This window comes from Callospermophilus lateralis, chromosome 7, assembly GCF_048772815.1.
Source record: "Callospermophilus lateralis isolate mCalLat2 chromosome 7, mCalLat2.hap1, whole genome shotgun sequence".
NCBI classification, from domain to species: domain Eukaryota; kingdom Metazoa; phylum Chordata; class Mammalia; order Rodentia; family Sciuridae; genus Callospermophilus; species Callospermophilus lateralis.
Window position 1 is genome coordinate 113,897,490 of NC_135311.1, and position 13,878 is coordinate 113,911,367.

The 13,878-nt window shown below is 46.8% G+C and overlaps 1 protein-coding gene across 11 annotated transcripts in view; it reads left to right on the top strand.

The window, feature by feature from the left end:
- Positions 1-12,105, top strand: part of Scmh1 (Scm polycomb group protein homolog 1) — a 195,840-nt gene extending 183,735 nt beyond the window's left edge. For 9 of the 11 annotated variants that reach the window (XM_076860640.2, XM_076860631.2, XM_076860637.2 and 6 more), the window contains 3 exons: positions 3,040-3,105; positions 4,148-4,290; positions 5,352-6,447. In XM_076860640.2, the coding sequence (XP_076716755.1) occupies positions 3,040-3,105; positions 4,148-4,290; positions 5,352-5,477 (335 nt within the window). In that variant the 3' untranslated portion in view covers positions 5,478-6,447. Of the gene's footprint in view, positions 1-576; positions 3,106-4,147; positions 4,291-5,351; positions 6,448-12,014 lie in introns of those variants that run through there. The other 2 variants (XM_076860635.1, XM_076860638.2) reach the window with 2 other exon arrangements.
- Positions 12,106-13,878: the final 1,773 nt, after the last annotated feature.

Sequence of the window (13,878 nt, forward strand, 5' to 3'; positions counted from 1 at the left end):
CCCTGTATGGTGGTGGGACCGGGACTAAACCCACTATTATGCTTGATATCAGGCACCTGGAAAGCAATTGGAATCTGGGGTTAACTTGAGAATAGTAGAAACTAAAAGCCAAAGACTGGGAGACAAAAGAAACAGGAAAGACTCATTCCATATGTTTGGTGGGAGTATATAAAAAAGAAATCACTTTTTGTCTTGTAAGGGAGACAAACACTTAAAAAGATAATTATAAAACAATATCAAATGCAGTGACAGATATGCTTTGAATAGTATGGAAACTGCAAGAAGAGACACCTAATCCAGCTTGGCATTTAAGGGAAGCTTCCTTGAGCAAGTGGTACCTTGTCTAAAACTGTGTGAATAGTCATGACAGGGGTAAGAGGGTTCCAGGAAGAGGAGATATGCAAGGACAAAGGGATAGGAGATAATATGGGTGGCCCCAGAAGTGTGTGCAGTTTTATATTGCTGAAACATAGAATGTGATAACAGGGCTTCACAGAGCAAAGCCTGGAAGGGTCAGAGCGTGTATCACTGGAGACCTTAAATGCCATGCCAATGAGTTTTAACATTATCTTGCAGGCAATGTGAAGCTACCAGAGGCTTTTAATTAGAGACAAGGCATAGACCAAGTTTGTGTTTCCAGCAGGATTCTGCCTTCTATATTGTGAATGGACTTGAGGAGGGACACGCTAGAAGACCAGTTACCAGATTTACAAGAGTGGGCCAACCAGAATGATGACAGCCTGAAATAGCCATAGAGGTTTAGAAACAGAAGAAAGTTATCTGTGAGATAAATGTTGTCGGAGCTAAGGATTGTGAGAAAGGAGGGAGTGGAGAATGTCTTCCAGGTTTAGATGTCTGTCTGTGGTGGCTGGAGGAAAGGCAGTGCCATTCACCAAAAGAGAACCAACCATGGAAAAGTAGGAACAGAGGGAGCCAGTTCGAGGGTCAGCGAGGACACCCAGCAGGCAGCAGCTGCCCAGGTCTGAATGTCAGAAGTACTAAGCTGAAGGGAAGTGTTTGGGAGTCATCGGCATGTAGATAGTAAAAAGGATAAGGTGAATGACTTCCCACAAAAATGTGTGGAATAAAAAGAACAGTTGAGCAATGATGGCGTCCTGGAAACCAATAAAGTACAGGAGGTAGGAACAGAAAGAGGAGCCTGCCAAGGAGGCAAAGGAACATTGAGAGTAAGGGGAAAAAGAAGTTGATAGTGTGGTGGCCAGGGATACAAGCCGTGTTCTAAGAGAGCACAGCTGAGTATGTGGTCACAGAGGGACTGAGAAGTGTCTGTTGAGCCAGTAAGTAGTTATCTTAGCAAGAGTGACTTCAGTGGTAGGAGAGGTTGGGGTCATATCAAGGGGAGTTTAGGAATAAAGAAAGATTGTGGGGGGCTGGGGAATATTGCTCAATGGTAGAGCACTTGCCTGGCATGTGTGAGTTACTGGGTTTGATTCTCAGCACCACATATAAAATAATAAACTAAGTAAAAGTTTATTGACAATTAGATATATTTTTAAAAAAGAAGAAGAAAGAAAGATGGTGGTGAGAGGGCCTATAATTCAAAAGAAGTTCTTTTAGAGTGGGAATACTCAAGCATGTTTGTCAGTAGACAACTTGAGCTTTCCAAAAAGTTAAAAGAATATAGGGAAGAGGAGAAAACCTTGCAGGTAGTGGGAAGGAAGAAAAATCAAAGACATAGACAGGTGGTTCAGGCTTAAGCGGGGGGGTGGAATACACCTTCTCTAGGGTAAGAAGGAAGATCATGTCCATCAGTGGACAAAGAGAAGGCTGAGTAGGGGAGGGCTTAGGAGTGCTGAAAGATTGGACCAGTCTAGGAGAAATGGATCAAGTAAGGGAGGATTTACAGGAAACATCAGGGGCCCAACTATGCTTGGAGAAATAGTTTGCCAGTTTACAGAGCTGTGGTTTTCTTCTGTGGTTATTAGTAATCTAGATATGGAATGAGAAAAGACAGTTTGAGAACAGGGTTTTAAGTTAAGCTAGTAAGGCAAGATGGGGCAGGAATGGAGCGTATGTAAGGAAATCAGTGGAGCTAGAAGGAGAGTGAGTAAGGTCATCAGCTACTGGCTGTGGACAATACTGAAGAATGTGATGCAATGCCTGTACTGAACGTGTAAGTCTCAAGAGAGTTACAAAGATGAGAGGTTGGTGTCAGCAAATGGAATGTTTAAAATTCTGAAGTTGCTGGGTGTGGTAGCACATGCCTATAATCCCAGTACCTCTGGAGACTGATCACAAATTCAAGGCCAGCCTCAACAATTTAGCAAGACCCTGTCTAAAAAAAAGATCTAAGTGGGTTGCTCAGTGGTTAAGGACCCTAGGTTCAATTCCTACTACCAAAAAATAAAATCCTGAAGTAGACTTGTTCCAAGTGATGGCAAGAACCAGACAGTGGCCTTGCCAGTAGGAATTTGAAGTAGACTGGAGGTGAAAGTCGCTGGAGTCATGGTAGTTAAATGGATCACTTCTAAGGATAATGGAAGGAATTGGTGTGGGACAGAAAGTGTGAGCAAGTACCAAAAGGTATTCATTTAACAAGGGGTAGTAACTTAGAGATCTGGTATATAACTGTGACTAAGAAAAGCAGATGATTAGGTCCATTTTTGGCCTCTGAAGAACATTTCATAGGTGGATGATCTTAGATTGGGGAAGCAGGAATATGCCACCTCCATACCCCCAGCTTGGCCTCCCTCAGCCCAGGGACATGTGAAGTATGAAAAAAAATAGACTCCATCAGCAAGATCAGCAATGAAAGGTGACCTCAGGAGAAAGAGAGTTTTCATGAAGACTGAGTCAGGAGAAGAAGCCTGTGGTATCTCCCCACCCCGACCCCAGCCAGGTGGCAAAATGGGATAGAAAGAGACCTCAAGTAGAGGTTGAGCTGAGAGCTGATTCTAGCCTCACCTCCTCTGCCTTGTGACTTGGGTAAGTTGTCCCACCTCTCAGGTCTCCCATATGCAAAGTATTCCTTATGTGGGAAATAGATATGCTGCTGATACCAACCTGGTCTTTCCACAGGAGTGTTAAAAGGATCAAATGAAAGAAGGGGTATGGAATCATTTTGGAAACTAAATCATTCCCCAGGTATGTAGGAATTTTCTGTGATTGTTGTCTTCCCCAAGGCCTGTTTCCGGGTGGTGCTTTGAGATAGGTTCCTTTCATGATGCTGGCTTCAGATGGCACTGTGGCCTCCTAGGATCTCCACTCTTCCTATGGAACACATTGTGAGTCTGTCTGCCAGGTCATGGTCTAAACCTCTTTGACCCTGAAAACCCTTGTAAGACTAGAGGATTCTATTTGGCCCTAGAATTATTTGTTTCAAAGAATTTAGATGTTGAGTCTATCCCCTGTCTCATTAATCCAGATTAATTATGGGTTGTTAGTCTGGTCTCTTATGGATGTGCCTCACCTGCCTCAGTCAGTCACAGAGACAAGCAGCCTTCCTTGAAGGGCAGCCACCAGTTGTACATATTAGGGTGAGAAGCAGGAGGCTGAGATAAGCTGTCTGCAGAAATGGGAGTAGAAGACAGAGCCAGGGCACTAAAGTATCTCCTTCCTAGCTGTATGGTCTTGGGCAAGTTTCTTTACCTCTCTGGACCTGGGTTCCCTTATCTTTAAACTAAAGATGGCGAGGACCTCCTTCAAGGGTTGTTTTAAAGGTGACTTGAACTGACAATCGTGAGGTTCTTTATAATTTGGAATACTGATCACCTATCTGATCACTTTTCTCCATCACCACCCTGGTGTAGACTACAGCTGTCTCCTGCCTGGATTTTTGTAGAGTTTCTTTTTTAACTGGTCTCTTGTTTCACTCCTTTCCTTCTAACATGTGTCATCCACATGGACCTTGAAAGGATCCTTTTGATTTTAAGCTGGTGTGTATCACTCCTCTGCTCAAACCTACCTGTCACTGAGAAGAGCCAGTGGTTTTTAGTGGCATACAAGGTCCTCTATTAAAGTCAATTTGACTCCTTCTGTGGAAAAACTCATGACTCCCAAGGCTGCCTCAGTCCCGCTGCTCATGCTCGACTGCCGCCGAGCACATCACCTGCAAGGCCACTGAGTATGCCCAGGGAGTGGTGAGGACATACCCACCCGCTATGGTAGGCGCCTTCCTCTCCTGCAGGGTCTGACCGATACCTGGAAAGCCGGGAAGCCTCTCGACTGAGTAGCCGGGACCCCTCCTCATGGACAGTCGAGGACGTGATGCAGTTTGTCCGGGAAGCTGATCCTCAGCTTGGACCCCATGCTGACCTCTTTCGAAAACATGTAGGTGCCTCTGTCTGACCTCTCCCATGTTTACTAGAAATTTTGCCACTGTAGCCTGTAGACTTTTAAAGGGCATTAGTTATCCATTTGTTCCAGGTCCTTTGAAACAGAATGCAGGAGATGCCATAGAGACATAGAAACAGAATCTGGGGTCTCAGACAGACCACTGGACACCACTGGGCATTATGTCCACTTTACTCAATCAGTGTAGGATGATTTGGCCACATTCCTGCTGGGTTTGTGGACTGGGGCTCAGTTTCAAGCACAGGGACCTCAGTCCCTTTTCCCAGAAGTTTGCTTTCCCACCTGCCTTTGCATGAGAATCAGGGGCCTCAGCCCAAGTTTTTAAAGAATTCCTAGCAAGTGACCCCACACACACACACCTTATCAGTCCCCCATTATCTACTTGCTCCTCTGTGAGCCTTCAACATCTCATGCAGTGACCCTTTGGCTCCATGGCAGCATTGCCCCTGATCCCCCAGCTCTGACCATACTCCTGATTTGAGTCTCAAGCCTGCATCTCCTCAGCCAGTGCTGCTTGATACTTTTCTTTCTTTGGGAACTTAGAGTAGGTCACTGTTCCTTTATGTCTTTCATACCAGGTAGGTTTTCACAGTGACTAGAACAGGCCTGAAGGGCATGCAGCTGTTCAGTGAGTTCTGCTTTGGCCCAGCTCACGCAGAGAAGTCTCTGCTGCTCAAGAGAGCTGATGAGTCACAGAATAGCAGTTGAGGGTCAATATAAACACAGGCCAGGTACACAGACTGGGAGGTTTCCTGGAAGAAATGGAATTGAGCTGGGTCTTAGGCTTGGAGGGTAGGGAACCACCTCCCAGGAACACAGTACAAGCTTGTGTGAGGATCTAAGTGACTGCTTGGTAGTCAATGCCTGGGGAAGAGGGATGCTCAGAGGCAAAGGGGGAGAATAGGAAGGCTTCAGTGTCCCAGCAGCATGACATACTCTATGCAGTTGGCACTTCTGTGGGTAGCCTTAAATCAGAATGTGGGGCAGTCAGACCAACTAGGCCTCTGATAGCACTTCCCCCCTACCCCCATCTCCAGGAGATCGATGGCAAGGCCCTGCTCCTGCTGCGCAGTGACATGATGATGAAGTACATGGGTCTAAAGCTGGGGCCTGCACTCAAGCTCTCCTTCCACATTGACCGGCTGAAGCAGGGCAAGTTCTGAACAGGAGGCACAGCCTAGACAACAGAGTGGTCAGGCAGATGGGGCATTCTTCTCCTTGGAAGAAGGCTACCAGCCTGCTCCTAGGCACTGGAGCCCAGGCCACTCCAGGACTCCAGGAGGCCATGTGGAGCCACCACTGCTACCCCCACCCCTCTTGCCATGATGAGTCCTTCCATGAAGGACCAAGGAGGGGCAAGTATGGGCCTGGGGCTGGCGCTGCTCTTCCCCTCAGCCCTGCCATGGCTCTGAGGTCCCCTCTATTTATTTTTTAAGCCCAGCTATCCTCTCACCAGGAATTTAGACTGAGCACCATCCAAGTGGCAGAGGAAGAGCCCTTGGATCCCCCTACCCTGCCGCTCTCCTCCTGGGTTTGGTGTGGCATCCCACTGCCCCACAGTGCCGCCCTTCCCACCAGATCCCAGACTCCACAAACTCATGGTGCAAACCTTTACCTTTTTTAAAAAAGATCTTTTCTTATTGCTAATTTATTGTTTCTGGACTTGGGCAGACACTCTGGGTAATACTTCTCTTGCACCAGACACTGGGTTTTGAGAGTAGGGATGCTACCCTGCCCTGGTCCCAGAGAGGCTCCCAATGGATATAGCCCCTTTTCAGAGGACACTGCCTAGGGTGCTTCTCTTTGGAATGGACAGACCCATGTGCTCCCATGGGGAGGAGAGGGTCATACTGTCTGCCTCTCTCTGCCCCCAGTGGGCCATTTGTAGCCCCAGCCCTCCTGCGGGATGAGAGCTCTCCCACACGGTCTCCACCACCGTTCCTTACCCTCACCAGAACTGCTGCAGAAGATTGGGCCTAATGATTTTAGGCCAAAAAGGCCCTGTGGTTGGGGGAGGGTCTCTAGGCTGAAATGTTTGCCTCCTCGCTGTCCTGTGCTTCCTTGTAAGCAAGTCAGCAGCTCAGCTGCTCCTGCTGCCATCTGGACTTATTTTATGTCAATTTGTTTATAAATAAAAACCAATACAGATGCCAGTGTCTTTTTAATCAGTTAACAGTTAAGTCACTCTGCATTCGTGAGCAGATCACTCTCCTCTCCATCTTGATTTTCACATACATAAAATGAGGAGCTTGGACTAGAGGGTCCCTAAGAGCTCTTCTAATCCCAGCAATCCTACACAACAGGCTAGCTTCCAGAAGCCCCCAAGGTCCCAGCAACTGACCAGCAGGACAGTTGTGTGAATCCATTCTCTGCCCTCAGAGGGCTTTGCTGTGGTGCAGCTGGACAGTGGGGAGCCTAGCAGTTGCACCATATGGGGCAGTAAGAAGTAGCATGAGAGCCAGCAACTGTGAAGAGCCTCAGCTGGCTTCATCCTCACCCTCATGCTTATGACAAAGTTTAGGGTTTTCAGGAGCTGGAGAGAAAGTATAAGGAGCAACTGCTCAGTGCAGTGTAATCTGTTATGGTTTGGATCTGGAACATCCCCCAAAGCCTCATGTGGTGAAGGCTTGTAATGTTCAGAGGTGGGGATGTGACTGGATCATGAGGGCTCTAACTTTATCAGTGAATTAATCCACTGAAGGATTCATGGCTGTATGAATTTAAGATATAGCAGAAACTGTAGCAGGTATAATTGGAGGGAGTGTATCCCTGGGGGCAGGCCCGTGGGGACTATATCTTGTCTTTGGCTCTGTTCTTGGCTGTCATATACTGAGCAGCTTTCCTCCACTGCATCTTTCTGCCATGATGTTTTGCCTCACCTCAGGCCCGGAGCAATTGACTTGGCCAACTAGGGACTGAAAACAGGCGCCAAATAAATCTTTACTCCTCTAAGTTGTTTTTCTCAGGGATTTTGTCAGAGTGACAGTTGACTAACACTGACATATCAGTAACAACACTTGCATAAATCTGTGCCACACAAACTGCTCTTTAGGAATTATAGTTATCTTACTGAATCTTCACAACAAGCCCCCTTTATAGACAAAGGAAAAGCTCAGGTCCCACAGGCAGGAAAGGCCAAAGAAGAGTTTGAAGCCAGCTTACCTGACTGTAAGGCTAAGATTCTTGCCTGCTTGCTATAGACCCTTGGGTGGGTCATTTCCCTCCTTTAGGCCCATCAGGCTATGAGTGGTTTGGATGAGACTTCTGCAGGCTCTACCAGCCTTCACCAGTGACTAGTTCTTGATGTTCTTGATAGCATGAATAACTGGTCATATCCTTTCCACTTGGCCACTATGAGGTTCTAATCACAGTCACCGAAGCAGCCAGGGTCAAGGCTGCCAAACTACAATAGTCCCTCTTTTCTATACTCCTGAGCATGAGGCCCTGGGTGGCTGTGCTGTTCAGTCAAGATGCTCCCAAAGAAGGCCCGACTGAACTTGAGGAACAAACTTCTGAACGTCCTCCTTACTACCTCAAGAGACCGAGACACTGAAGCTAACACCTGTATCTGAGCAGGCCAGACATGCTGTGAGGCTGGGCCTCATGGAGCTGAATAGACACCCCCACTTGCTCATCACCAAGAGTAGGCACTTTACTGATGTTCAATTTTGAAAATGCTTATTGTGCTGAGTTTTATGTATATCATCTCATTTAAATTTCACAACCCTTTAGGATAACAACTATGTTCCCCTATCTTATAAACACAAAGGCAGCTTAGAGAATTCAAGTGATTGCCCAAACTCCACAGCTAAAAATGGGTACAATACCTCACCTTACATCCAAGGAATAGTTCAATTTCAAGACTCCCATAGGGGAGGCTGGATGCAGTCTGAAGCCCTCAGACAGGAAACAGCTGCCAGCAGGTGGGGCAAGGCAGGAGAGGCTACAGTCACCAGGATAAACAAGAATTGTTCTCCTTGGCTGCCCAGGTGATGGCTTAGGTACAGGGGATGGACAACAAGGAGAAGGCAGGATTCACCTTGGCTTAGAAGCATGATGCGCCAAGATTGCCAAATCTCTTTGAACAATATGATAGGCATAGTTTCCAGGGTCCCTGTGAGGGCCATGCCATTTTGAGGCACTGCACTCAAGAAGCCTATAGTTTAGGATTCTGAGACCAACTTATTTACAGGTAGGGGACATTTTTACCATAAGAAATAGTGCCTTGATAGAATAAATATTGTCCAAGTGGCCATACTACACAAAGCACTGTACAGATTCAGTACAACCCCTATCAAAATGTCAATGACAGGGCTGGGGTTGTAGTTCAGTGGCAGAGCGCTTGCCTAGCATGTGTGAGGCACTGGGTTCGATCCTCAGCACCACATAAAAATTAAAAAATATAGGTTTTCTGGCTGTCTACAACTAAAAATAAATTTTTTTATATACCAATGACATTTTTTATTTACAGAACTAGGAAAAAAAAGTCCTGAAATTCATTTGTAAGAATAAGACCCAGAGTAGTCAAACAATCCTGAGCAAGAAGAGGAATGCTGGAGACATCCCAGTGTCTGATCCTGTACCACAGAGCTATAGTAACCAAACCAGCATTGATATTGGCATCAAAGTAGACAAGAAGACCAGTGGAATTGACAAGAGACAAATTCACATACCCACAAAGGTGCCAAAAACATGTTGGAGAAAAGACAACCTTTTCAACAAATGGTGCTGGGAACACTGGATATCCATATGCAGAAGAGTGAAACTAGATTCCTACCTATTGGCACAAAAGTCACATCAAAATGGGTCAGACTTAATAAATTAGACTAGGAACAGTGAAACTGCTAGAAGATAACATAGGGTCAATACTCCAACACACTGGCACAGGCACCAATTTCCTTAACCAGACTCCTAATGTGTAAGTAATAAAACCAACAATCAATAAGTGGGATGTCATCAAATTTTCAAACTTCTGCACAGCAAAGGAAATGCATGTGAAGAGAGAGCCTACAAAAGAACTAAACAGACATTTCTCAAGAAAAGTAACAGATGACCAACAAATATATGAAACAGTGTTCACGCTAGTAATCAGGGAAATGCAAATCAAAATCACACTAAGATTTCACCTCATTCCAGTCAAAATAACAATTATCAAGAATACAGATAATAAATGTTCAAATCTCTTTGAACAATATGATAGGCATAGCTTCCAGGGTCCCCAGGATATGAGGGAAAAGGTACACCTGCAAATTAGTACAACCACTCTAGAAAGTAGTATGGAGAGTCCTCAAAAAACTAGGAATGGAACCACTATATGACCCAGCTGTACTCCCTGGTCTTTAGCCAAAAGAACTAAAATTGGCATACTATAGTGATGCAGCCACATCAATGTTTATAGCAGCACAATTCATAATAGCCAAATTATGGAACCAGCCCAGGGGCCTGTTGATAAATGAATGGATTAAAATGGTATATATACACAATGGAGTTTTATTCAGCCATAAAGAATGAAATTATGGCATGTCTGGTAAATGGGTGGAAACAGAGAACCTCAAGCTAAATGAAATAAGCCAGACACAGAAAAGAGTCAGATGTTTTCTCTGATAGGCAGAAATGAAAGCAAAATGGGAGAAATCAGATATCATAAAGATGGAGAAGATCAGTGGAAAAGAAGGAGATCAAGAGGGAGGGAGGAGGGACAGGAAAGGAGGGGAAGAAATGTAGAACGAATTTGACAAAATCATACTATGTGCATCTGTAAAAATACCACAGAGAATTCTAGCTTTATGTATATCTATGAAATACCAATCAAAAAATTAATAGTTGAGTGAAAGGAAAAAAATAAAAATATTGCCTTGAAACAATTGACACTCTGCTTTTATCTGGTTTCCAGGGGAACAGAACTAAAAAAGTGACTAAATGCCAAGTCTGAAGGAAGAGAAGGAACTAACCTCTGGGGTCAGAATTAAATGTTATTTAAGAAAAGCAGAGCCAAAAATGATTAAAGAAAAAGAAAACCAAATAAAGCCCTCAACTGGTGGAATTGTTTCACCAAGTCGGGGGCATTCTAATAATGACCAGTCATCCAAAGTAGCTGGACTGGCCGTGGGCAGGCCCTTGCACACGCGGTGTGGTGCAGGAAAGGCCACTCCATGGAGCCCAGCACTCCACCCACCCATGAAGCAGGAAGACACCATTGACTCATTGCTAAGGAAATCTGGAGGAAGACACCAAGTACTTCAGGAGATGTAGTGCAGCTCAGAGGGAGAGCACGTGCCTAATGTGCTTGAGGCCCTAACTAGTACCATCCCCAGCACCATAGTGGGGGGAAAAAAGTTAACCCAAGAGCCTAGCCTCTACTAAGGGATGGTCAGGGAAGAACTGGGCATTTTTCTGGAAGCCCTCCCCATCTTTGACTCCTCCTGCTTGCTGGCCAGGTGGACTTCTATACTTAGCTCTATTGTCTAGACCATTAGTCCTGAGGAGTATCCACAGCACCCCTCGTTGGCGTCCTTGTGGAACTTAAATCTTTCTCTGGGATGTGGCACTGGTGAGCCAAGTTGACGCACTGCCCCCGCTCTCACATGGGGTGCCACAATAATTCCTAGAAAGAGCCTGAGCTGGCTTACTCCACCTTACAGTCAGGCACCCCACCCTGCCAGCCCTCAGAGTTTTGCAGCCTCTGCCACAGTCTGGCTGGGCACAAATAACTGAGCTGCCACAAAGCCTTGTAGAGTCAAACAGCAACTCTTTATTCCCCAACTCTCACCGGCACTGCACACACCACACGGGAACACACTCCCTCGCCCGGGCTCCGTCCAATCTCTCCGAACCCCTGCGAGAACTCATGGGAACTTCAAAGTAGCGGCCCGAGGCAGCAAGAGCCGCCTTATTGCCCAACAGTAAAGGTCAAATATACAATACAATCAATCCAGCATCACAGCAATTATATATAGCTTAACTCAAATCATCATCTCAATGGTTCGCTGGCATCACCTTTCAGCCATTCCCTCTGGCAAATGCCAGGCATCATTCTGACTGGGCTGTGGCTCTCAACAAGCCTCTTACCCTAACTCACCCCAAATCATTGCATCTGGTTTTGCTCCCACATTCCATTAGGCTTCAAACCTCTAGTCCAGGAACAATGACAGCCAGGCATCAGAACTGGGTGCTTAGCCTATAATACCAAAGCCACTGCAGGTGCTCACAGAGGCCAGCAGCCAACAGCAGGATGGACCCTGGGGCACAGCTCCTTGAGTCTCAGAGAAACCCTACAGGTGACTGGGCCCATGAAAGGTGAGGCAGGAATCTATATGCAGTTGGTGGTTTGTTAGAGAAGACTAAGGGCCAAAGCTGGAGCATCATGGGTCCCAAGAGCTCAAAGGCCATGTCCACAGTATTCCTTCCAGAATTTGCTTTTTTAACATTACTGTCTCTCCCACAAGTATCTGAGCTTCCCTGTCCCCCTTCTCCTTGATTAGCCCCACTGGGCAATTAGCAAAAACTAAATTTGGGAGTTGAGAGGGAGAAAGAAGGCAGATGTTCATCCCCAATTCAAGTTCAGTGATCATGGTTGTGTAGACAGTTACATGGGCACTCCAGAGAAGGTGAAAGGGGAATTCCACTGCATCTCTGTGCTCCATCTTGGGTCCCCAGCTCTCATTCCAAGAGTCTTAAATTCCAGAGCTTTTTTCCTTCAGTGCCAAATGAGGCTTGCCAATAAGATCACAGACATCCAGCAAGAGGATTAAAAGATACTGCTTTCCCAGTTCCATCACCGCATGAGTGGCCTGCCAAGCACCTCGACCTCTAAACCATAGCTATGAGCCTGGGATGAGGTAAAGAGCCCTGTTCGATTACAATGCATTTCTGTATTTAAAAGACTATTTTTTAAATTGTATTTAGTGATTATAATAAAAGGCAGTTTTTATCCCTACCCCCAAAGGAAGTGAAATGAATGTTCAGCTCATATACGTCTGTTAAAGGCTATGGAAAAATGGGTGACAACGTGGCTTAGAGAGATTGCCAGTGAGGGCAGGAAAGCTTTGACATGCAGCTTGGCATGGGAAATCTCATGCCAAACAGCTGCCTGTGGCAAGGCAGAGAGATAAGGAAGGAGAACACTCCTGGTTGGTTCATGTGTTTCACCCCAGGACTCTTCTGTGGCCAGCTGTCTCTTTTCACACAACCCAACACAACTGGCGTTAACCATCCTGAAACAGCTGCAGCCGAGCTGTCCAGTGCTGTGAGAGCACCTCATGGATGACACAGTTGAGAAAGGCTGGAAGAAGGGCTCAGGGATCCCAGGAAACCTCAGGCTATCCCTTCATTACTCTCAGGGCTATGGAGACAGCTGAGGCAGACCTGGCTCTAGGCCTGGGCAAGGACAGTGCAGCTGCCCAGTCTTCTCAGAGCCCCACACTGTCACCATGCAGGGCTGGGACTTCTTCCCTTCCCCGACACCATCGTCTCTCCTCCAGTTCCCCACTTGAGCTTCTGCCTCCATTCCTAAGGGAAACAAAACTTAACATCTTCAGAATGGCTGCCTGCAAGGAAAGTGCCTTCTCTACACTGTCAAGCAGTCCTTCAGTCAGTCGAAGCATCACCTCTGTCCTCCACGCTCACTCCCCATAACCAGAAGCTTCCAGAAGCAGCATGAGAGAGAATATGTTGAAATACACTTACCAAAGTCCCCACTTGCCAGGAGCAGGTCCCTGCATTTGGAGAGGCTGGGCATGACCCATGTCTTCGTCCCAGTCAAACAACAGGTAACAACTCTGTACTTCAAAAGAGACAACAACGCTTGATCTATTTTTCAGGACTCTTCTAGATAGCAACTTTTGTCCCTGGCATAGAGAAGGGCCTGTTGTCAGGGGTGGTTCTGGAAGCGACCCTGTGTACTTTGGTCCATCCTAGGAGCAGCTGGGACCCTCTGCCCTCCTTCTCTGTCTCTGTGGCCCTGACCAGTTAGTTTCTGCCCATCTGTGAGGCCCCCAGGAGGCTTGGCACACCTGAGTCTCCTGTGAGGTCCTGGGCCATCTGAAAGCCCAGGGCCCTGGGAGGAACAGTCCACAGGAGGGAATCCTGAGAGCAAAAGAGGAAGTAGAGGTTTTTAAGCACCAGGACCGAAAGTGGTGACAACTGGGTGGCCTGCGTGGGCATTCGGGCCTAGAAAGGCATTGCAAAGGGAGGAACTATGTCTTCAGCCCCTGCTTTCTGAAAGCTGCCCAGAAGGAGCCCCATGATCAAGCTTATGTGGTTGGTGGGCAGTCATGTCTGCAGGTGTGGGAGAGGCCTTGTCCACAGCTGGCCAAGAAGGCATTGTTGACCCTCATGAGATCACAGAGGCAGTTGTGCAGGCCCCGCCCATTTCCCAGGACCCTGGTTCTCCCTGCCTCCATGCTAAGCTCTAAGTGCCCTGGGAGGTGCTAGTAGGGGTCAGGAGGTTGTGGGAGCTCAGAACTGGCACCTCTCATGTTCCTCCAGGAGCCAGAAGGATATGAGGGATTTAGGCCTCTTTCCTCCTATTCCTGTTTGCCTTGAATGCCCCTGCCCCTTCCGCAG